Genomic DNA, 23,319 nt, shown 5'->3' on the forward strand with positions numbered 1-23,319 from the left:
ACAGTCCTCCCCTCCCTTCCCTGCCTGGTAAACAGCACCCAACTTTTGAGACTGGAAGCATTGCTTCCTCTAGATAATCTTCCTGCAATCTCTTTCATAGAGTGAAATTGAGCCCTCCTTCCTTTGTGTCTGCACTGCCCACCTAGTGGGAGCCAGGGTGGGGTGGAAGAGGAGCTGAAGGGGCCCTGTGCTACTGGCCTGCAATGGTGTGTTGCAGGACCAGGGGCCCTGTCCTCCCTCACTGTGTGCTTGGCACCTCCCCCAGGGCCTGGTGTCTGTGGGTGCTCAGGAAATCTCCTGGTGCTGAATGGGAAAGTGGGGGTGTGGGAGGTGTTGGCAGGATTCTAATTTCCCACCGCAGAAGGCTCTGAGCCTAAGAATGAGGCCACGAGTCTATATTTATTCAGAGAAAAGCACCTTCTTTATGTCACCAGTCAGTTCTTGGGGACCCCTCCCTGCTCTGTAGTGGGTCCCAAGCAGGCACAGCAGACAGCAGGAAGGCAGAGTGACTGTTACTGGGGTGATTCCTCTTCTAGCTGCAGCTGAAGGAAGATACCTGTGGGAGAAAGGCAAACTGAATGGCAGGACCCAGATGAGGTGCTCTGAGCATCTGCATCCTGTTACCTAGGATCCTGTCTTTGCGGTACAGGTTGTGCCACTCACACGTAGGAAAAAATCCTAGCCAGGTTCTCCCTTGCTTTATCGGAGTCTATAGCAGATGCCCAATCCCACTCTGAAAAGCTGGATCCCAGCTTGGGACTGCACCCTCAGCATTCTTCCTTCCATTTGTCCTGAGGGTGATGGTGGGACAGAGGACACAGTCTGGGGCTGAGGCTGAGAACCTCTGTACCTGAGCACTTGGCATAGACCGTCTGCTGGTCCCTGCTCTGGGCGATGCAGGACATGTAAAGCTTCTGGTCCTCGATCTTTTCCACATGGACGTTCAGTACAGCCAGAGAGCCCACTGGGATCAAGCTGGAAAGAGCAGGTGGATCAGCCCATCCCTCACCCGAGCCCCTGGCTGCTGTCCCTTCCGCACTCCATCCCCCCGTCCTCCTCTTCAGACTTACTTCTTGAACCTGATGTTGAGGCTCACCGTGAACAGCCCCTCTCCGGCCAGGTAAGCAGTTTTAGAAAAAGTCTCGTCCATCATGGTAGCCAGGGAGCCTCCATGTGCAAACCTGGGGTGAGGCAGGAGCGAGGCCAGGGCTGCAAGCCTCTCTGCCGCACCACCCCCTCCCCACCCCGACCCGGCCTCTACCTCTCTGTGGGCCCGGAAAGGAAGCAGAGCAGGATCTCAGCTGATCAAACTGCTCAAGGTCGCTCTACCTTTTCTCCCATGTCGCTTCAGCAGTGTTAGCAACCCCTGACACAATTATTTTGTTTCACCAGGAAAATGTGTTTTCTTTTTTTCTGATAAAGGTAATAGAAAAACATTTTTCTGATTCATCACCTAACTGCTGGCAGCAGTTGCCATCATTTGGACAAGTGTCCTCAACAGGGATGGATAAGCCCGTGTCCTCTTTGGCTTGGGCTCCGAGGCACGGCTTCGGCCAGCTCCCACCTCCCCAGCACTATAGCCAGTCTGGGGCCGAGCTGGCATTTCCAGGCAGGTAAATGTGAAGCTAACTCATGCCCTCTACTGTGCCAACAGGACAGCCTCCTGAGCAGCACCGCCTGCAGAAAGCCAAGTGCCCCTTCAGCAGGATGCTGCAAACACCTGCTTTACTTAAAGTGAGTCAAATTCTCATCTTCACTTGTGTAAACTGACCTTCATGCGAAAGCCGCTCCACTGTTGGTTAAGTTGGGGAAAATAGAAGGGCGCCCATGCCCAGAATGCAGATTCAAGGTTCTGATCTTCAAAAGCACTATTCTCCATGCACCAAGCCAGCTGCCCACCCTGCTAGGGTGGCTTACCCTCCTGTTCCCACCACTGGGAGGAGAAACAGCCGGGGGCCATGGAACCACACCCACTGGGTTCCACCCGGCTGCTCCACCTCTCACTCCCTGTTTGATCTTGAGCAAGTTGCTAAGGTGTTGAGCCGCTGAGTCGCTAAACTTCTCTGAGCTTAAGTTTTTCTACTATAAAGTGTGAATAAAATCTTATCCTATTTCATCAGATTATAGGAGGTAATGTTTACAAAACCCCTGTACACCTCCACATTGCTTGAAAGAGGGGTGTCAGAGAACCCCAAACCTGCTCTTCCCTGGTTATCCTCATTGGCCAGATAGGAGTCCATAGGCAAGCGTGTGGATTCTGTAGGATAGCTCTTGGCCAGCCAGCAACCTCTCCCTTCTCATTGCCTAGGGACTGGGCGGTTACTTGTGACAAGACAGAAAAGATAAATTGGTCTCTGCCCCACATTCAGCACAGGGCTGTTGAAACCCTCATAATTTCCTGGGTGATGGGAGGGTCTTGTTCTACTGAGGTGACTCTGGGTGGGCTCCTAGTTGGTTGCTGGATGGGCTTGTCCCTAGAAAGACCAAACCATGATTAGAAGCCTCTAGGGAAGGGAGAAGGGCTGGAAATGGAGTATATGACGGGTCATGCCTGCGTGAGGAAGCCTCCATACAATCCCAGTGGTATAGGGTTCAGAGAGCTTCCAGGCTGGTGAACGCAGGCTCAGTGGGAGGGTGATACACTCTAACTCCACAGGGACAGAGCTCTTGGGTGTGCTGGGGACACTCCCAGACCTCGCCTTATGGATGTTGTCATCTGGCCTCTTCTGTGTACTTTATCTTTAATTAAAAAAAAAAATGTTTCCTTGAGTTCTATAAGCCTCTTTAGCAAAGTAATTGAACATGAGGAAGGGGCTGCAGGGACCTCTGATTTGTAACTGTAGGAGCCAAGGCAAGTTGCCCCAAGATGGGCCACTTTGGCATAAATATTCTTTTGAGCTGAAGGCAATCAAGACCCTGTGGGCTCAAGAGAAACTTTTGCCCCTCCTTTAACTATGCAGAAGAATTGAAATTGGGGGTCTTTCCCAGAACAGAGTTTATTAGCAGAGCTACATTTGGCCTGGGTGAACCATCAGTATGGCGGGGCAAGCATCTAATGAACAAGCATCTGCTGTTATTGCCCTGTGAAGGGTGCTCCTTCCCCCTGAAGTCCCAGACCCCTGCACTCTGCTCCTTAGCTCAGGCTGACATATATCCTTCATTTTGCCTGTCTTTGGAATTTCCGTATCTGTGTGGATTTCCTGTATGTACACTATTAAATTTGATTTTCTCCTGTTAATCTGTTTCATGTCAATTTGATTCCTAGTCCAGCTGGAAGGACTTTTGAAGGGGCCAAGAAATTCTTGCTTCCCGACATGGCCAAATCAGACAAAAGTTGTGGGAAACCGAGGACCCGCTATTTGTTATTGGCATCTGCAGTAGCAGGCGGCAGCCTTGTGGACTGAGCCCTTACCCTGTGGGATTTGATCCTGTCTGCGGCCAGATGGTGTCAGAATGGAGTTAAACTGTAGGACACACAGAATTGCCTGGTGTGTGTCCACCCATTTGGTGATGAGAACTATCAGAAGTAAAGTGTCCCATGTGAGTAGTAAAGGAGACACATAGTAGAAAAAGATATAGTAGGGGAGAACTGTTTTTTCCCTACACAGTAGATAGACTGTGTATTTTTTTTATTTCTATTTTTATTTCTATTTTTTATTTCTATTTTTTATTTCTATTCAGCGTTAATCTCTTCTCTGAACCCCTCAACCCACTGGCTTCAATGTTGGATGGTCCTCCTCTGCCTCTCCTGCCCCACCTCCATGAGCCCCTAAATAAAAATCAGCTACACTTCGCCCCCACCCCTGCCTTCTGGGGTTTGCCTCTTCGGAGGGGAGGGGATCCCTGAGCTGCGTAGGGCTCTGACTAGTCCCCTAGGGTCTTCATGCATCACTGGGAAAATCAGTGTCCTCACAGAGGACGCCTTTGGGATGGACAGGGTGATCAAGGGCTGTGGTCTGAATCCACTGCCTGTGGCAGTGCTGACATCTCTTAATATCTCTGAATTTCACTGCAGCTGGGTCCCTCCCAGGCCTTGGGACCTTCAAGCAGCTGCCTACACTTCTTTCTCCTTTGTAGGAACTCCAGCAACACCAACAGCCTCCAGTGACCGCCTAAAGAAGGAATAGGGATGGAGGAGAAGGCAGAGAGCCATGGACTTGGTGGCCCAGTGGCCCTGGGCAGGAGGCTCAAGGCCAGCTTGATTTCCCTTGTGCAGTTTGTACAGTGTGAGTTCCTTCCTGGGCCTCTCCCAGGTTTGAAGGCAGCAGAGCATAATGGAGAGATCAATGGCCTTGGAGTCCCAGATCCTGGATTAGAGACCAGATCTGACTTGGTTGCCTATGCTATGGGGCTACCTTACCTCTATGAACCTCAGTTTGCCCATGGGTGAAACATGAAGTGTTGATAGCTATATTGTGCCAGTCGATTTGTGAGTACATTCACATAGACCCAGAATATTGTATCTTTCAGTCATTCTGGCAGGTGAATATCATTGCCCCAGGATTCAGGTAGGAAAGCTAAAGTTCAGAGGTTAAGCTGCTTGTTTAGGGTTCCAGGGCCAGTGAGGCAGTACAGGACTGAAAGCCTGGCTCCAGATCTTGTCCTCTTCCAAGCTTACAACATTTTCTCAAAGTGGCCTCTAAGACCACCTCTCATTGGAAAAGTTTCAGACCCCCGTAAGGAGGCTCTCATCTGCACAATGGGGACTGGACAGGATTGAGAAGGCCCTTCCAGGCCTGGTGTCGAGACAGAAGCCCAGTGCCTACCGCCCCTACTCAGCTACTTCAGGAGAGGTACAGACTCCAGGGCCTGGTGTGTGGACCAATCCATTAGCTGAGCCAAGCCCAGGAAGTGGCCAAGGACAACCACCCAGGCCCTGCTGGTAGCTTACCCGGGGGCCCCCTCCAGGTAGGGGCCAGGTTGGAAAAGACAGATGGACTTCTTCTCGGATGGGTGGAAAAAAATGACATACTCGTAGCCTTGTCCTTCCACTTGGATGCACCTGGTGAAGATGCGCCAGTCACTTTTGTCTGTGGAGAGATGGGCAGTGGTGCAGCTGGAGAAGGGAGTGTGAGTGCATGGGGCCCCGTGGGAGGCAGGGCCTGTCATTCAGCATCATGGGCAGAGCCTGGCATGGGATCCAGGAGAGAAGTAGAGGACACCCAGGTTTGGCCCTGGGTCCTCAGGGAGCGTTCAGTCTGAGAGTAGAGACACAGTCCTATCCTTAAGGAGCCCTTGGTCTGAAGGGAGAGACAGGAAGTTCTCTGGCTGAGGGGTAGAGATAGGATCATGGCCAGATGGAGACTATAACAGACTTTAAACATTATATAACACATAATGCACATATAATTCAAAATAACAGCAGTACTAAACAAGTAAAATAGGGGAGCCTGGCTGGCTCAGTCAGTGGAGCGTGTGACTCTTGGTCTCAGGGTCATGAGTTTGAGTCCCACGTTGGGTGCAGAGATGACTTAAAAATAAAATCTTCCGGGATCCCTGGGTGGCTCAGCGATTTGACGCCTGCCTTTGGCCCAGGGCGCGATCCTGGAGACCCGGGATCGAATCCCACGTCGGGCTCCCGGTGCATGGAGCCTGCTTCTCCCTCTGCCTGTGTCTCTGCCTCTCTCTCTCTCTGTGTGACTATCATAAATAAATAAAAAATAAAATAAAATAAAATAAAATAAAATAAAATCTTCCTGGGTGGCTCAGTTGGTTAAGCATCTGCCTTCAGCTCGGGTTATTGTCCTGGTCCTGGAATTGAGCCCTGCGTTGGGCTCCCTGCTCAGTGGGGAGCCTGTCTCGCTCTCCCTCTGCTTGTGTCAAATAAATAAATAAAATCTTAAGAAAAACCACAGTAAAATAAGTGCAGAAAAGTCCACCAAAGTTCTGATTTTCCCCCAAAGACAACTACTACAGCAACTATATCCTTTTTTGATGGATACCAAATTCTTTGGGAAAAAAATTATTTTGATGACCCTGCTGTTTGTGGCATATACCCAAAGGTCATCTGCCTCCTGTACCACCCATTCATTAGTGGGGGAGAAAACCTCATAGATGAATGAGAGAGACAAGAAAACAGGGACACACACACACACATACACACAAAGAAAGATGATGGTGGAAAGTTCTATCTATCTGATCTGGTGGGTGTTTGGGGAGACTAGCTATGGGCCCCGTAGGGACGGGTGTGCCAAGGACTGCGGTGGGGGAGGGGTCCCAGGGCCTCTACTGGGTGGAGAGGAGGACTACTTAGGACTGGGCTTGACAGAAGAGGAAGAGCAGCAGGGAGAAGGCAGAGGGCAGGAGGCTGACAGGCTGCGGTCAGGGCACTGCTGTGGGCTGGGAGCAAAGGCGGCCACTAGGTTGTGTCCTCTTGGACAGGAGGAGGGGAGCTGGAGGTCAGAGGGGCTAGCTAGTCTGCTCTTCTCGTCTACCTGCCTGGGACTGCAGCGTCTGAGCTGGGTCAGACACAGCAAGAACTTCCAGCCGGGAACCCGAAGGGCGCTTGCGGAGCTCCTTCCTGAGGGTCCCGAGCACAGGGAGAGGCGCCGGCTGAACCCACCCCGTAGGCTGGGGAGCAGGTGTGCCCAGAGGCCCCCCGGGCTGGGCCTTACCAGAGGCAACTGCTAACCCAGATGGGAGCTTGAGCCCCTGGATGTGGTCCCTGTTGGACTTGAAGGAGGGCAGTTTGATCCAGCCATCAGTCTTGGTCTTCTCTAGAAATTCCTGGTATAGGTCCAGCATGTCTGGACACCAGCTGGCATTGGGAAGGGCATAGTCCTTCAAATCTGTCTTCTCTGGACAGAATCTTGAGACCTGGACAGGAAAAATTAGAGAGACTGAACAGCTTCCTGGGGGCTGGCATCTGCTGCTTGGGCAGCGGGACCCCCAGGTGCTCTGCTCCTGGGGTTCTGGCTCCTCAAGCCCTCCACCAGTGTTGACTGATGGGAAGCGGCCCATCTTCCCTGCACAGGGTCTGGGGACACCTGTGGGTGACTGGCAAGGGGATGCTAAAGTGCAAAGGAAGGAAAAAAGGGAACCAGGACTGACAAGTAGAGGCATACTGCTCTGTGGTGTGTCTTAACAACTGTCCTCTTTGGGACACCTGGGCAGCTCAGTGGTTGAGCGTCTGCCTTTAGCTCACATCATGATCCTGCCTCTCTCTCTCTGGGCCTCTCATGAATAAATAAATAAAATCTTAAAAAACAAAACTGAAAACAACTGTTCTGTTTAAAAACTTGTGAGCTGTTCTTTGAGGCTGTGAACTGCTAATCTAAGCCCCACTGTACAGATGGGGAAACTGAGGTTGCCAAGCTTGTGAGTATGAGAGCTGATGGTCAGGCACTTGAGCCTTCTGAAACACTGGCTTCCCTTGGGAATGCAACCGGTTGTTGAGAACCATTGTTGCACCCCTCACCTCAGGGCCTGTGCCAGCTCTGCCTACAGCTTGGGGCTGCCTGGGCACGGTGCTCCCTTGAAACATGTTTTGGGCGCCCACAGATGTGTGATACTATCTGTGGAACACAGTAAGCCCTCTGTGGCATCAAACATTCACGGACCCATCACAACTGTGGGAGTGGGTTGGTTGCTTGCCAGACTACACACAGTGTCCTCCGTCTGGAAATGCCCCAACTCAGGGGCATGGTCTGAGTTCCACAGGAGGAAGGTGACCCATTGTTGGTGGCCACACATGACTCAGACCAGGAAGAGAGTGTCCTCATGCTCTTAGTTTTGGATCTGGGCTCCTTGGTTTCTCTTTTTCTTTTTCTTTCTTTCTTTCTTTCTTTCTTTCTTTCTTTCTTTCTTTCTTTCTTTCTTTCTTTCTTTCTTCTTTCTTTCTTTCTTTCTTTCTGATTTTTTATTTATTTATCCATGAGAGACACAGAGACATACGCAGAGGGAGAAGCAGGCTCCCTGTGGAGAGCCCGATGCAGGACTTGATCCCAGGATCCTAGGATCACAGACGCCCAACCACTGAGCTACCCAGGCATCACTCTTTTCTTTTCTCTTCTTCTTTCCTTCCTTCCTTCCTTCCTTTCTTTCTTTCTTTCCTTCCTTCCTTCCTTCCTTCCTTCCTTCCTTCCTTCCTTCCTTCCTTCCTTCCTTCCTTCCTTCCTTCTTCCTCTCTACCCCCAACATGGGGTTTGAACTCACGACCCTGAAATCAAGAGTCACATGCTCTACCAGCTAAGCCAGCAAAGAGCTACTTGATCTGGGCTACTTGGTGTCTCAAGAGCACCTTCCCTTTGGCAAATCAAATAGCCCCCCCAACACACTGCCCACTTGCACCAGCCATCATCTGGGAAGAGAAATTTTGGGGTGCTCCTTATGCCCTAGGCCCCCAAGAGAAGGGCTGCCTCCCTAGCTGAGCTGGGAATTTACTCACCAGAGAGTCCGTGGAGGATCCGAATGCTGAGGTGGGGTTGAGTCTGGGCAGGACCTGGGGACCACCAAAAAGGGCTCTGTGCTGGCCAAGCCTTACTGCCGCCTGGAAAGCCTCTCCTTATCATGGCTGAGTTAGGTTAGGGCTGGCAGGACTGCTGGCAGACTCTTGAGAAAGTAGCAAAGTTGGGTGCTTTCTGGATGGACTTTGGTGCTGCTGGTACAGATACTGCTCGCACAAGCCTCTCTCCCTTTCTGTCACAAAGCTTTCAGCAGCAAGTGGCCTCTGCAAATGATTAGGCAAGGCTGGGCTGGTTTGACACAATACCCACAGATGCTTGGGGCGTTTAGCTGATCCCAAGCCCCACCCAGCACTTGGGGAGGAGCAGATGCTGCTTGGGCATGAATGCTCAACAGAACTGGCCTGAGTCCAGAAAAGAAATATTTGTTAAAAAAAAAAAAAAGCACATAAAGAAATAGCACATGGTACACAGAGCCTTAGAGAGCTTCCCTGGAGTGTTTGGGGGGCAATCCAAGAAAGTTCCCAGAAAGGTAAAGAAGGTCTGTCTCTTGATTGGAGAGGGTTGGTGGAGAATCTGTGTGTGTCAGAGGAGCCCTTGTGGTGTGTGCTCCGCAACAAGACCACATCAGCTCTGGTATCATCGTGGCACTCAGGAAGCCGACTCATGGCCCTTAGCCACCCCTTCCCCTATCCCAGGCAAGGGGTGGCACAGAGAAGCCTCTATCTGCTGGTCCCTGGAGGGGAAACCGGTGGGAAGGTCTTAAAGGCAGAGACAGGACATCATTTGGGAGCAGGCAGCTTAGCACAGGTGCTCTCATGCTTTGGGAACCCCAAGGGAGGGGATGAGAGCTGGGGGTGAGGTGGGGAGCTGGGCAGTGGAGGCCTTGTCACTGGCAAGCCCGAAGAGGGACAGCTTTCACTGGAAAGTAGGGAGGAGTGTTCAGCCAGTGTCTGCAAGGTTGTGAGCTTTTTTTCATGGTGATATTTCTTCTATTGAATTAAAATGGCCAGTTTTCAGTTAAAACTCCTAGCTTTTAATTTACTGGAGAAAAGCACGTTCTAAAGATGGAATTATAATGATAATGATGATGATGGTGGTGGTGGTAGTGATTTTTGGCAGTTTCTGAAAAATCAAACTGATTTGATAGGGAAGTTTATAGGTTTTGTACCACTTTCTGTATTTGGCTGCCCCAGAAGACTAGAATATAAGTATTTCCCTCATGTCCTGTGAAGATTAGAATGAAATTTCTTCAAGGACAAGGAGACCAGGTTTTTTATTGGTTTAGTCTCTGGGTCTAGCCAAAAATATTTGAATTAGTTACTAGCATTTTTTAAAAAAGGGAGTTTTGCACAAAGCAGGTCAAGGGTCTCCAGATAAGTAGAAAGATCTGGCAACAGTGTGCTTTCATTCCTGTGCGGCAGCAGCAGCCGGCTGGAGCCATGCATCATGTCCTCTGGCTTTCCCGAGGCCTCGGCCGGTACCTGGCAGCCATGCAGCCCCTGGCAGTCTCTATATGTGATACTTGTTTGAAAAGATGGAACTTGAGTAGGAGATAAAAGAGGAATTCCTGTAGAGGAATCTGAGGAAATGGGAGCAGGGAGAAAGAGGGGCTCCACATCATCAGGAGCTCCAAGCTGGTCGTTACTGTCCTGATTCCAAGAAAATCAGTAGCTGAACATGAGAAAGGAAGTCCTTGTTTTGTTGCCCAAGAGCCATGTGGGAGCTGGGTTATCACCCTTGTAGACTGTACTCCCCAGTGTGATCAGCATCTCTTATTGCCTGATTAGAAAATAATACTCTCTGTGTAATAATAGAAAATATATATACTCTACTCGGCCTCTGGTTTCTCAATGCAGCACCTAAATCCCTTGGAGTTTTCTGGGTGATACAAGTATCTTTTGTTCTAATGAGGCAATTCTGAATAATGAATCTCCCGAATAGCTTCAGGACAGGGACTGGTCATCAGAAAGACCAAACCAGGATTAGAAGCTTGGAACTTAGTCTTTGTTGATCTGAAACCCCTTGGGAGGTTCCCTGTGTAAGCTTCCTGTGAAAGTAGCCCATGAGAGCAGAGCAAAGAGAGATCAGAAGAAAGAGGCAGGCCATTCCAGGTTGGTAGGTGGCAGTTTTAAGGAACAAGGGGAGTTTACAAGACAGGCTAGTCTTGGGTGGAAGCAAGACAAGTGGATCCCTGCACTCGCCTGCCACATTTTAGATTTAGGGAGAGAGGGACCTTAACTGGATTCAGTCACGTATACTATGTGGGGGTTCTCAACACTTCATCATTACTTAAGGCTGTGTCCTTGGAGCAGTCTCTGGGAGTAGGAAAGGCAAGTAGGACCCACATTCCAAGGACAGGGGTGAGGGTGAGGACCTCTGATCACTGGGGGCCAACTCATGGATCAACCAGTAGTCATGTCTTCTTGATGACCTTCCTCAACTAGTCCCACCTTCCGTTCTTCAAGATAAGGACAGGGACTGGAGATTGAGTTAATGATCCATCATGTCTATGTAATGAAGCCTCTATAAAAATACCAAAAAATACAGGGTTTGGAGAGCTTCTAGGTTAGAACATTCCAACTCCATGGGAATAGCAGTTCCTTTGCTCAAGACCTTCCCAGATCACATGTATCTCTTCATCTGCCTGTCATCTGTATCCTTTATCACATGCTTCAGTGTATAATAAACTAGTAAATATAAGAGTTTCCTGGAGTTCTGTGAACAGTTCCAGCCAATGATCGAACCTAAGAAAAAGGGTATGGGAACCTCTGATCTGTAGCCAGGTCAGACAGACATTGTAAGTAGCCCAGAGACCCAGCACTTGCCATTGACATCTGAAATGGGGGGCAGGGTTGTGAGACTTAGCCATTAACTGTGGGGTCCAGTTAGTGTCAGAATTGAATTGTAGGGGTACCTGAGTGGCTCACTTGGTTGAACGTCTGACTCTTGTTTTTGGCTCAGGTCATGATCTCAGAGTCATGAGATTGAGCCCTGCATTGGGCTCCGTGCTCAGCATGGAGTCTGCTTGGGATTCTTTCCCTCTTCCTCTCCTTCCCCATCTACCCTTTCCCCTGCTCTCTCTCCCTCTCCCAAATAAATAAATAAAATATTTTAAAAAAATAATTGAATTGTAGGACATCTACCTGGTGTCGCAGAGAATTGCTTGGTGTTGGGAAGCCCACACATCTGGTGTCAGAAGTACTGTGTAATTGTAAAGGAGAAACACAGGAAAATTTTCCTATGGACATTTTCCCACTTTTGTTGTTTCACAATGTTTTGTTAAATCTGCTTTTAAAAATTTATATCATTATGAGTTGTTCTCAGCCTGGCCAAGTACTATAGTCACATTTCCTTTCTTGTATAATTTTAAGTTTCCTTGAGTTGATGATTACCAAGTTTCAGCAGGATGCTGTGGTCCAGGGCAGTGGAGGGAACTGAAAGGGTTACCCAGCTGATCAATCTTCATTTCCCAGCTGGGAGGGAAGAGATCCAGAAGAGAGAGAGGAAAAAAAAAAAAGAACTAAAGACCTGGTGATGGATATCTGTGATATTTTAGACAATACAATGGGGTCAAGGGTATGACAGAATGAAGCTGATTAGAAAGAAAGATCTCAGAGAACGTCTATGCTGATGACAAAACCATAGGTGTGGCCCTGCAGTCAGTGGTTGGAGTGGAATGCAGGAGATTATTCAAGGCCATCCCACACATCTTGTGGGCTCTCTATGCAATACTGAACCCCTTCTAGATGTGGGCTGGGAGGTCAGCTTGCAGGGAGGTGGAAAGGTGTTGGGCTTTGAGTGGGTTTTGTTACAACACGAACTTTGGCCCCAACCCTTCCATGTGAACTCAGGACAAACCAAGAAAACTCAGCTCAGAGAAAAGAAAGCTTCTCCTCAGACCTGGACCCTCTGGAAAAGTAATTAGAAAAAAGAGCCTGGCTGGCCCAGTTGGAAGAGCATGTTACTCTTGATCTCAGGGTCATGAGTTCAAACCCCACATTGGGTGTAGAGATTACTTAAATAAAAATAAAACTCAAAAGGGGCTCCTGAGTGGCTCAGTGGTTGAGTGTCTGCCTTTGACAAAGGTCATGATCCTGGGGTCCTGGGACCAAGTCTTGTATCAGGCTTCCCGCAGGAAGTCAGGTTCTCCCTCTGCCTGTTATCTCTGCCTCTCTCGGTGTGCCTCTCATGAATAAATAAACAAATCCTTAAAAAAAATTTTTTTAATTAAGAAAAAAAACTAAAAAAAAAAAAAAAAAAGAGAGAGAAAAAAGAGGAAAGTCAGTGAAAGTTCATTAATTCAGAACTCCTGTTGTATTCTGATTTAGCCTGTTTGCCTGCTTGGTTCATTTCCTGTTTGGACCCATGGGGGAGTGTAGAGTCTGGGGTTTTCTGTCACTGTGATATGATCTGTCCTGGGAGCACATTCTGGGCCAGAGCCGACAGGTAGGTGGTCCATGGGAGAACCAGCAGTAGTATGCGAGTAAATATTTAGCAACTGCTTCTTGGGGGTTAGGAGAGCTTAGAGTTTGTCAACTTCTGTAATGGAAATAGTCCCATGGTGGCTGATTTCAAGCTACCAGTATGAAGCCACTGACCCTGACTGTGAAGCTGGGAAGAGATGCACACAATTGGCTCCTGTAAGCTGGTAGGAACTGGCTCCAGCACACCACTGATCTAGAACCTTCTCTGGCATGGTATGAAGCAATAGAGATATTCAAGGCCTGGGAGTTTCTGTGGATCAATTCCCAGTCCTAGGACGCTTTCTTCCTTCTAGCAGGTTCCCAAATACAAATTCACACCCATCTCTGCCTCTTGGGAAATTCCCTTTCACCACAAGATGATGTAGTGGCCCTTGGCCTCCCCAGCCTATCCTGGGGAGGACTCTTTGCGCTTAGAGACATTTATTGGAAATCATTAAGAGGAAACAGGAAAAGACTAGCATTTCCAGAAATCTTACAAAGTCCTTCTCAGCTTGGGGGCCCTGGAAGCACTCTCAGACCATTCTGGACACGTGGTGGAGCTCCCCACGTGGGTTGGCCGGCTCTCTGCTGTGATGGTGGGTTCCGGGCACTTTAGGGTGCTTCTGTCAGGATGGGCCCATCTGGCCCTTCTGGTTGAGGAAGGGACTCCCCTAGTGGCCTCCCTAAATGTCTTTGCTCTGTGAACTCAATTTCCTCCTGAAGACTTGGCTCTTATACTCACCCCTGCAATTTCTAGAGGGCTTCCTAGACTGCCCACGCCCCTCTCGGTCTGTGACTGATCTTCAGACTGGCCAGGGCTCAGGCTGGCCCTGACCTCAAAGAGGCTTGGTTTCTTGACCTTCTGAGCCAGGAGTTGGGGACCAGGCTGAGTGATGGGAACCGAGGATGTTCAGAGGGAGCCGCCCTGGTCTTGCTCCACTCAGAAGCTGGCCACGAAGGGGCAGAGGCCCAGTTACCAGGCTTTTTCTCCAGAAAAGCCAGTACACATTCAGACTTTTATGTTTGTGAAACCTTCCAGCTTTTAAATGTGGCAGCTAATTTATAAGTACACTGCCTGAGCCAAGCCAAATGCCTCCGACTGGATCTTGTCTGGCAGGCTGCGGATCATGCTACTGCTTGTAAGCTTACTCCTTCTCTCACTACTGCTCTTCCAGGAGTCTGTTGCTCTTTGGCTCAAATCCTGTCTATCCTACTACTCTCAGAGCAGTGCTCAGGGAGGGCTCTCCAGGAGCTCATTTTACACCCTGGCCACTCACAGTGGGCCCTTTGGAAAGGAAAGTAGCTGTCAAGCATTGAAACTGATAAATCAGTTGCCTTGGGGTATTTGCTCCATCCAGTTGCTAAGTGTTTTGATTTAGTGCTGCATGTGGGACCCTGGGAATGAGCAGCTTTGGGGAAAGGTGGGGACTCAGCCTCAGACAGGCCAAGGCTGGAAGGGGTGGGGGTGGGGGGAGGCTGCCTTCAGCAAACCCAGGCATGGGATGGAGCTAAAGGAAACAGTGGCTAAGTGCTGTGTCCAGTGGGGCCCTGAGGGGGTGGGCTGGTGGGTGCTGCCTGGAGAAGAATGCAGGCTGAAAGGTGAGCAGGGCTGTGTGCCCAGGGGAGCTGGGCAGCTGACAAGCAGGCAGTGTGTGTGTGGTGTGATCACTGCCCTGATGGAGCCCAAGGCAGGAAAGTGCCGGGACTGATGGGAACCTGGATGTGAGAGCCCCTACCACAGCTCAGCTGGAGGTCCTATTTGTGAACCGCCAAGAGGCAGAGAGCCCCTAAGCTCAGAGTGACAAATCCTGAATGGGTGTGTGTGGCACACACGCTCGGAGTGGCCTCCAGCTCCCAGCGAGGCCTGTACTTGAAGTCCACTCTTCTTCACACCTAGACTGTCACTTGAGAGGTGGTATCTTCAAATCAAAGGGACAGCCCACATGGTGCCACTGGCAAATCTGCTTTCCTGGCTTGGGGCACAAAGTAAGGCCACATTCCATTTCAAAAACATATCAAATGGCTAACACTGCTCTCATGATACCTGGAGCCCTTTCTTCCTGGGGATGTTGGTGAGGGGTGACACAAATGGACAGAGGACTTGGGCGACTTTAGGGAGGCCTTTCTTTTCCCCCCTGTATTTTAGATATGGGTGAGGTGGAAGTTATTCTCAAGTTCTTTTTTCCAGTTCCTTTTCTCTGTCACATTTATCCTTACCTGTGGTGGTGGATTGATTTTTTCCTGAGAAAATAGGTTCTTTCAGAGGGAATAAACAGCCCCAGTGTTGTCCCCTTCATGGAGCATGTATCATCTGTATTCCTGAGGCAGCTAATTAGAGACAGTGGGCTACAACTGTGTAACATTCAACCCCCACCCGCCCTTTACACTTGCTTTACTTAGTATTATTATTATTCCAGAGGTTTCTCCCCCTGACCTTCAAATGGGCACTAATGATACACTATCAAAATCTGCTTTTTAAATTTATTTTTAAAAAGACTTTATTTATTCATTAGAGACACAGAGAGGCAGAGACACAGGCAGAGGGAGAAGCAGGCTCCATGCAGGAAGTTGGATGAGGGACTCGATCCCCAGACCAGGATCACACCCTGAGGTGAAGGCAGATGCTCAATCACTGAATTAGCCTGGTGCCCCTCAAAATCTCCTCTATTATTAAAACTTTACCAATTTCTTGATTGGAGTAGCATTCTTTATAAAATATAAGCTTTTCAAAATTCAAGTTTGAAAACTCTGGCCTTAAATCAGTGATAAAGTAAAGGTTGTTCCACCTCTGCCTTCTTCTGGATCTCTGTCCACCACACTTAATATACTTCCGTGCCTGGGTTTGCAGGAGGCTAGAAAATGCTGGTGGTGGAGTCTTGAGATCTGGAGTCAGGATGACCCTGATGCAAATCCCAGGTTTGCCTTAGCTTCCTCATCTGTAAAATGGGAACAATCAAGACTACCTACTTCATGGAGTGGCTGTGTGATTTTGGGAAGTTTACTTAATCTCACACAGGTTGCTCACAGCTAAGATAAAGCCACTGATATTATCTAAGAGGTAAAGGAGGCAAGGCAATAATGTGTTTATACAATGACTGGAAAATTGTAATTTTAAGTTATAGCTATCACTTTTTTTTGATGCTTGTACTGCCATAGGCTTGAACCACCCCAGAGAGGCCTTATGGGCCAATGTATCTTTGTTTCACTCATGAGAGGATATAGCCTCTGTAAACAGCCTCCACACACCATCTTTAACCCTGCTCCTCCCAGGGGTGATTCAAGATTCCGGCAGCTGATGAGGGTGAAAGCTTTGTATTGAAACCTATTGTACAGGGTAGGGGACAGAGTGACTATGTGACGGGCACTGGGGAGGGCACTTGATGGGATGAGCACTGGGTGTTATACTCTATGTTGGCAAATTGAATTTAAATAAAATAAATAAATAAAATCTATTGTACAGGGGCTGAGAAAGAAGATTCTTGGGGTCAGTGTAGATTGATCTGCAAGTAGAAAGCCCTCGGGTTTGGGGCCCCTTCCTCCTTTCTCCTTGTCTGCACTTGGTCAGATTGCCCTGCTGGGAAGCACAAGGCTGAGGCAGGAAAGGTCTCCTGGAGGGTGGGTGCACTGGCCACATTTTCCCAGGGGAGCTAGGTGGGCCCTCGCACGTCCAACTGTACACACACTATTCGGAGAGTTGAATGCCGGTTCCAATAGAACGTGCTCTGAGTTCAACATATGAGCTGCAAAAGTGGCCTCAGTCCGTGCAGGCCAGTGAGTCACGCCTCACCACAGCCCAGCACCGCTCGGCCCGCGCTGCTGGAGTCCCGGCAGCCAGGAGCCCCCCAGGACCGAGGGGCAGCCCCACTTCCTAACATGGCAAACATCGGGCAGGGATGCTCAGGGACCCTGTCTCTGGCTGTTGCCCTGCTATTTCTCCACCTGCCGTTCAGTTCCCTGTAGTGACTGATGTGTCGTCCCCCCGCTGCCCCGACCCTGTCTTCCTTCCACAGTCACTGTGGCCACCCAGGCACCCCCTGCTCCCATGGTGAGAGCCGCCACCGCCTTCTGGGGCTAGGGTGAGAAGAGCAAGTTCTTCCAGAGCGAAGCTCACCTCCTTGGGCTCCTGCCCGGCGGACCTGGGCTCCCACTGTGACGGCCACGCTGTGGATAGACAGTTCTTCAGCTGTGGTCACGTATGTGGCCACTTATGGGTCTGCGGATTCTGGCACCAAAGGGTGGGAGCCAACTCTTTTTTTTTTTTTTTTGGAGGGTTTACCTTGTTTTTTTCCTTTCTACCGAGGATCATAGTTCTACATTCTACATTGCTTACTGCCTGAAACAGCAATTGTTGAATATAATCTGCTCTATTTTGTATTTTGTTCTAACAGCGGGGCCCTGACTTCACCAACCCCTTCCACTTCCTTTTTTTTCCCCCTTCCCCTTCCTACTCTTGCCCATTACTTCTGCCTCTTTCTGCCCTCCTGCCTCCCACTGCACCTCACCCCACCACCTGGGTTCTTCCAGACATTATTTTTTTAAAAATATTTTATTTATTTATTCATGAGAGACACACAGAGAGAGGCAGAGACACAGGCAGGGGGAGAAGCAGGCTCCCTGCAGGGAGCCCGGTGTGGGACTCGATCCCAGGACCCGGGATCATGACCTGAGCCGGAGGCAGGTGCACAACCACTGAGCCACCCAGGCGCCCTCCTTCCAGACATGATGAAAACACTTGGAATCTTAGAAAGATCCCACGATCCTTATGCAAATTACCTCCTTACCCTCTCACTGACTCTCTAGGCTTCACATGTCAAGCCCCTTCAGGGGTTGAAGGGGAAGAGTGTGTGAGGAGGTGAAAAGACTCTGTCTGTCCAACAAGATTCCACTAGTAGAGACAGATATGGGGGGATATGTTAGCCAGAAGTGGCTAATTTCCTTTGAAAGATGTTTTGCTGTATTAACTCACCAGGCACTTTTCTGTTAATTACGTTGAGTTTATCTCATATAAGCTACATGAGACTATACATATAGCTCCTTGACTATAGCTATGCTCATTTAATTTTTTTTTCATTTAATGTTTAAGCTCCAAATAACACATTGTTGTGTCCTGTGGGCTCAGGAGTGTGCTGATGTGGCTCCCAACCAGTGTGGGCAAACAGGAGAGGGACAGTGACAGCAAACGTGTTTTACATTCATTTATTCACTTAAGTCCCATCACAATCAAAAGATTACCTCCATTTTACAGAGGAGAAAATGGGGGTGCTCCGAGGCCACTTCACTTGCTCAAAGACACAGTCAGGGACGGTTGGGTGGTTCAGTGGTTGAGCGTCTGCCTTTGGCTCAGGCCGTGATCCTGGGGTCCTGGGATCAAGTTCTACATCGGGCTCCCAGCAGGGAGCCTGCTTCTCCCTCTGCCTGTGTCTCTGCCTCTCTCTGTCTCTCTATGACTATGAATAAATAATAAATAAAATCTTTTAAAAAATCACTAAAAAAAATCTCCTAAAAATCTTCCCCTATCATTATCTAGTTTGGGATCATCTGTGCCACTAGCATTTAATCACCTAATTTTCTATCAAGTATCTATTGATTCATTACAAATTACCTAAAATTTTAGCTAAAAATAACATTTCTCTCATATCATTTCAGAAGGTGAGGAATTTGGAATTTAACTCAGTTAAATGAGTTGTGGCCTCATTTCTCAGAAGGTTTCAGTCAACTGGATACAGCGGTGAGGTGGACAGGGGTGGGTGGAGGGAGAGAGGAGAGATATGGGGAGAGGGTAAAGGGAATGGGGGAGAGAGAGAGGAGGAGGGGGAGGGTGAGAGAGCGATAGAGAGGGGGAGAGGGAGAATTCAAGAAGTAAGCTATTTGTTAGAAGTGTCATTAAGTCCCACCCACAGTCACAGAGAGTGGAATTAAGCCGTAGTATAGTTAACACACAGTAGAATACTAGTTTCAGATGTACAATATAGTTATTCAACAATTCTTTAAAAAGTTTTTTAAAAGATTTTATTTATTCATTCATGAGGGACACAGAGAGAGAGAGAGGCAGAGACACAGGCTGAGGGAGAAGCAGGCTCCCTGCAAGGAGCCTGACATGGGACTTGATCCCAGATCCTGGGATCAGGCCCTGGGCCAAAGGCAGATGCTCAACCACTGAGCCACTCAGGTGTCCCTGATTCAACAATTGTCCCTGATTCAACAATTCATACATTATTCAGTGCTCATCATAAATGTATCTTGGGTGGGAGGATGGTTAAATGGGTGATGGATTAAGGAAAGCACTTGTAGGGGCCTCTGGGTGACTCAGTCGGTTAAGCATCTAACTCTTGACTTTAGCTCAGGTCATGATCACAGGGTTGTGAGATCAAGCCCCACATTGGGCTCTGCAATAGACATGGAGCCTGCTTAAGATTCTCTCTCCTCTCCCTCTGCCCCTTCTCCCCACTCCCCCCCCAAAAAGGACAGCACTTGTTGCAATGAGCACTGAGTGTTGTACGTAAATGTTGAATCACTAAATTCTACACCTGAAATGAATATATCACTGTACATTAACAACTTTAAATAAAGACTTAAAAAAGATAAAAACACTTATGTAAAAAAACGGGAGGGATCCCTGGGCGCAGCGGTTTGGCGCCTGCCTTTGGCCCGGGGCGCGATCCTGGAGATCCGGGATCGAGTCCCACATCGGGCTCCCGGTGCATGGAGCCTGCTTCTCCCTCTGCCTGTGTCTCTGCCTCTCTCTCTCTCTCTCTCGCTCTCTCTCTCTGTGACTATCATAAAATAAATTAAAAAAAAAAACGGGAAAATACATAATACAGAATTAGTCATTTTAACCACTTTCAAGCATATTCAGTAGTATGCATCACATTCACAATGCTGTGCAATCATTGTCATTATCTATTTCCCAAATTTTTCAACACCTGGAACAGAAACTACATGATTATGCAATAAGTCCCCATTCTTGGCTCCTCCCAAGCCTCGGGTAACCTGTAGTCTAATTTCTTTTTTTTTTTAATAATAAATTTATTTTTTATTTCAATTTACCAACATACAGAATAATACCCAGTGCTCATCCCGTCAAGTGCCCCCCTCAGTGCCCGTCACCCATTCACCCCCACCCCCCGCCCACCTCCCTTTCTACCACCCCTTGTTCGTTTCCCAGAGTTAGGAGTCTCTCATGTTCTGTCTCCCTTTCTGATATTTCCCACTCATATTTTCTCCTTTCCTCTTTATTCCCTTTCACTATTTTTTATATTCCCCAAATGAATGAGACCATATAATGTTTGTCCTTCTCCAATTGACTTACTTCACTCAGCATAATACCCTCTAGTTCCAACCACGTCGAAGCAAATGGTGGGTATTTGTCGTTTCTAATGGCTGAGGAATATTCCATTGTATGTATAGACCACATCTTCTTTATCCATTCATCTTTCGAGAGACACCAAGGCTCCTTCCACAGTTTGCTATCGTGGCCATTGCTGCTATAAACATCTGGGTGCAGGCATCCCGGCGTTTCATTGCATCTGTATCTTTGGGGTAAATCCCCAGCAGTGCAATTGCTGGGTTCTTGGGCAGGTCTATTTTTAACTCTTTGAGGAACCTCCACACAGTTTTCCAGAGTGGCTGCACCAGTTCACATTCCCACCAAGAGTGCAGGAGGGTTCCCCTTTCTCCGCATCCTCTCCAACATTTGTGGTTTCCTGCCTTGTTAATTTTCCCCATTCTCACTGGTGTGAGGTGGTATCTCATTGTGGTTTTGATTTGTATTTCCCTGATGGCCAGTGATGCGGAGCATTTTCTCATGTGCTTGTTGGCCATGTCTATGTCTTCCTCTGTGAGATTTCTGTTCATGTCTTTTGCCCATTTCATGATTGGATTGTCTGTTTCTTTGCTGTTGAGTTTAATAAGTTCTTTATAGATCTTGGACACTAGCCCTTTATCTGATACGTCATTTGCAAATATCTTCTCCCATTCTGTAGGTTGTCTTTTAGTTTTGTTGACTGTATCCTTTGCTGTGCAAAAGCTTCTTATCTTGATGAAGTCCCAATAGTTCATTTTTGCTTTTGTTTCTTTTGCCTTCGTGGATGTATCTTGCAAGAAGTTACTGTGACTGAGTTCAAAAAGGGTGTTGCCTGTGTTCTCCTCTAGGATTTTGATGGAATCTTGTCTCACATTTAGATCTTTCATCCATTTTGAGTTTATCTTTGTGTCTGGTGAAAGAGAATGGTCTAGTTTCATTCTTCTGCATGTGGATGTCCAATTTTCCCAGCACCATTTATTGAAGAGACTGTCTTTCTTCCAGTGGATAGTCTTTCCTCCTTTATCGAATATTAGTTGACCATAAAGTTCAGGGTCCACTTCTGGGTTCTCTATTCTGTTCCATTGATCTATGTGTCTGTTTTTGTGCCAGTACCACACTGTCTTGATGACCACAGCTTTGTAGTACAACCTGAAATCTGGCATTGTGATGCCCCCAGCTATGGTTTTCTTTTTTAAAATTCCCCTGGCTATTTGGGGTCTTTTCTGATTCCACACAAATCTTAAAATAATTTGTTCTAACTCTCTGAAGAAAGTCCATGGTATTTTGATAGGGATTGCATTAAACGTGTATATTGCCCTGGGTAACATTGACATTTCCACAATATAAATTCTGCCAATCCATGAGCATGGAATATTTTTCCATCTCTTTGTGTCCTCCTCAATTTCTTTCAGAAGTGTTCTATAGTTTTTAAGGTATAGATCCTTTACCTCTTTGGTTAGGTTTATTCCTAGGTATCTTATGCTTTTGGGTGCAATTGTAAATGGGATTGACTCCTTAATTTCTCTTTCTTCAGTCTCATTGTTAGTGTATAGAAATGCCACTGACTTCTGGGCATTGATTTTGTATCCTGCCACGCTACCGAATTGCTGTATGAGTTCTAGCAATCTTGGGGTGGAGCCTTTTGGGTTTTCTATGTAGAGTATCATGTCATCGGCGAAGAGGGAGAGTTTGACTTCTTTTTTGCCAATTTGAATGCCTTTAATGTCTTTTTGTTGTCTGATTGCTGAGGCTAGGACTTCCAGTACTATGTTGAATAGCAGTGGTGAGAGTGGACATCCCTGTCTTGTTCCTGATCTTAGGGGAAAGGCTTCCCCATTGAGAATGATATTTGCTGTGGGTTTTTCGTAGATGGCTTTTAAGATGTTGAGGAATGTTCCCTCTATCCCTACACTCTGAAGAGTTTTGATCAGGAATGGATGCTGTATTTTGTCAAATGCTTTCTCTGCATCGAATGAGAGGATCATATGGCTCTTGGTTTTCCTCTTGCTGATATGATGAATCACATTGATTGTTTTATGAGTGTTGAACCAGCCTGGTGTCCCGGGGATAAATTCTACTTTGTCATGGTGAATAATTTTCTTAATGTACTGTTGGAGCCTATGAGCTAGTATCTTGTTGAGAATTTTTGCATCCATGTTCATCAGGGATATTGGTCTGTAATTCTCCTTTTTGGTGGGGTCTTTGTCCGGTTTTGGAATTAAGGTGATGCTGGCCTCATAGAACGAATTTGGAAGTACCCCATCTCTTTCTATCTTTCCAAACAGCTTTAGTAGAATAGGTATGGTTTTCTCTTTAAAGGTTTGATAGAATTCCCCAGGGAAGCCATCTGGCCCTGAACTTTTGTGTCTTGGGAGGTTGTTGATGACTGCTTCAATTTCCTCCCTGGTTATTGGTCTGTTCAGGTTTTCTATTTCTTCCTGTTCCAGTTTTGGTGGTTTGTGGCTTTCCAGGAATGCGTCCATTTCTTCTAGATTGCCTAATTTATTGGCGTATAGCTGCTCATAATATGTTTTTAAAATCGTTTGTATTTCCTTGGTGTTGGTAGTGATCCCTCCTTTCTCATTCATGATTTTAGTAATTTGAGTCTTCTCTCTCTTCTTTTTAATAAGGCTGGCTAATGGTTTATCTATCTTATTAATTCTTTCAAAGAACCAACTCCTGGTTCTGTTGATCTGTTCCACAGTTCTTCTGGTCTCGATTTCGTTGAGTTCTGCTCGAATCTTTATTAACTCTCTTCTTCTGCTGGGTGTAGGACCTATTTGCTGTTTTTTCTCTAGCTCCTTTATGTGTAAGGTTAGCTTTCGTATTTGAGTTCTTTCCAGTTTTTGGATGGATGCTTGTATTGCGATGTATTTCCCCCTCAGGACTGCTTTTGCTGCATCCCAAAGATTTTGAACGGTTGTATCTTCATTCTCATTAGTTTCCATGAATCTTTTTAATTCTTCCTTAATTTCCTGGTTGACCCTTTCATCTTTTAGCAGGATGGTCCTTAACCTCCACGTGTTTGAGGTCCTTCCAAACTTCTTGTTGTGATTTAGTTCTAATTTCAAGGCATTATGGTCTGAGAATATGCAGGGGACAATCCCAATCTTTTGGTATCGGTTCAGACCCGATTTGTGACCCAGTA

The 23,319-nt window shown here is 47.6% G+C and overlaps 1 protein-coding gene across 3 annotated transcripts; it reads right to left on the reverse strand.

The window, feature by feature from the left end:
• Positions 1-380: 380 nt before the first annotated feature.
• THEM5 (thioesterase superfamily member 5) lies at positions 381-8,732 on the reverse strand. Of its 3 annotated transcripts, XM_038562276.1 has the most exons (6): positions 8,387-8,720; positions 6,615-6,816; positions 4,892-5,030; positions 1,071-1,181; positions 851-975; positions 381-556 (listed from the first exon to the last, which is right to left on the reverse strand). In XM_038562276.1, the coding sequence occupies exons 2-6, from the start codon at positions 6,742-6,744 to the stop codon at positions 513-515; spliced, it is 549 nt and encodes a 182-aa protein (XP_038418204.1). In that variant the 5' UTR covers positions 6,745-6,816; positions 8,387-8,720; the 3' UTR covers positions 381-512. The 3 variants fall into 3 exon arrangements, with proteins under 3 accessions (XP_038418204.1, XP_038418205.1, XP_038418206.1); XM_038562277.1 differs by lacking the exon at positions 6,615-6,816 and having other exon boundaries at positions 8,387-8,732; XM_038562278.1 differs by lacking the exon at positions 1,071-1,181 and having other exon boundaries at positions 8,387-8,727.
• Positions 8,733-23,319: the final 14,587 nt, after the last annotated feature.

Source organism: Canis lupus, chromosome 17 (assembly GCF_011100685.1).
Source record: "Canis lupus familiaris isolate Mischka breed German Shepherd chromosome 17, alternate assembly UU_Cfam_GSD_1.0, whole genome shotgun sequence".
Lineage (NCBI taxonomy): Eukaryota > Metazoa > Chordata > Mammalia > Carnivora > Canidae > Canis > Canis lupus.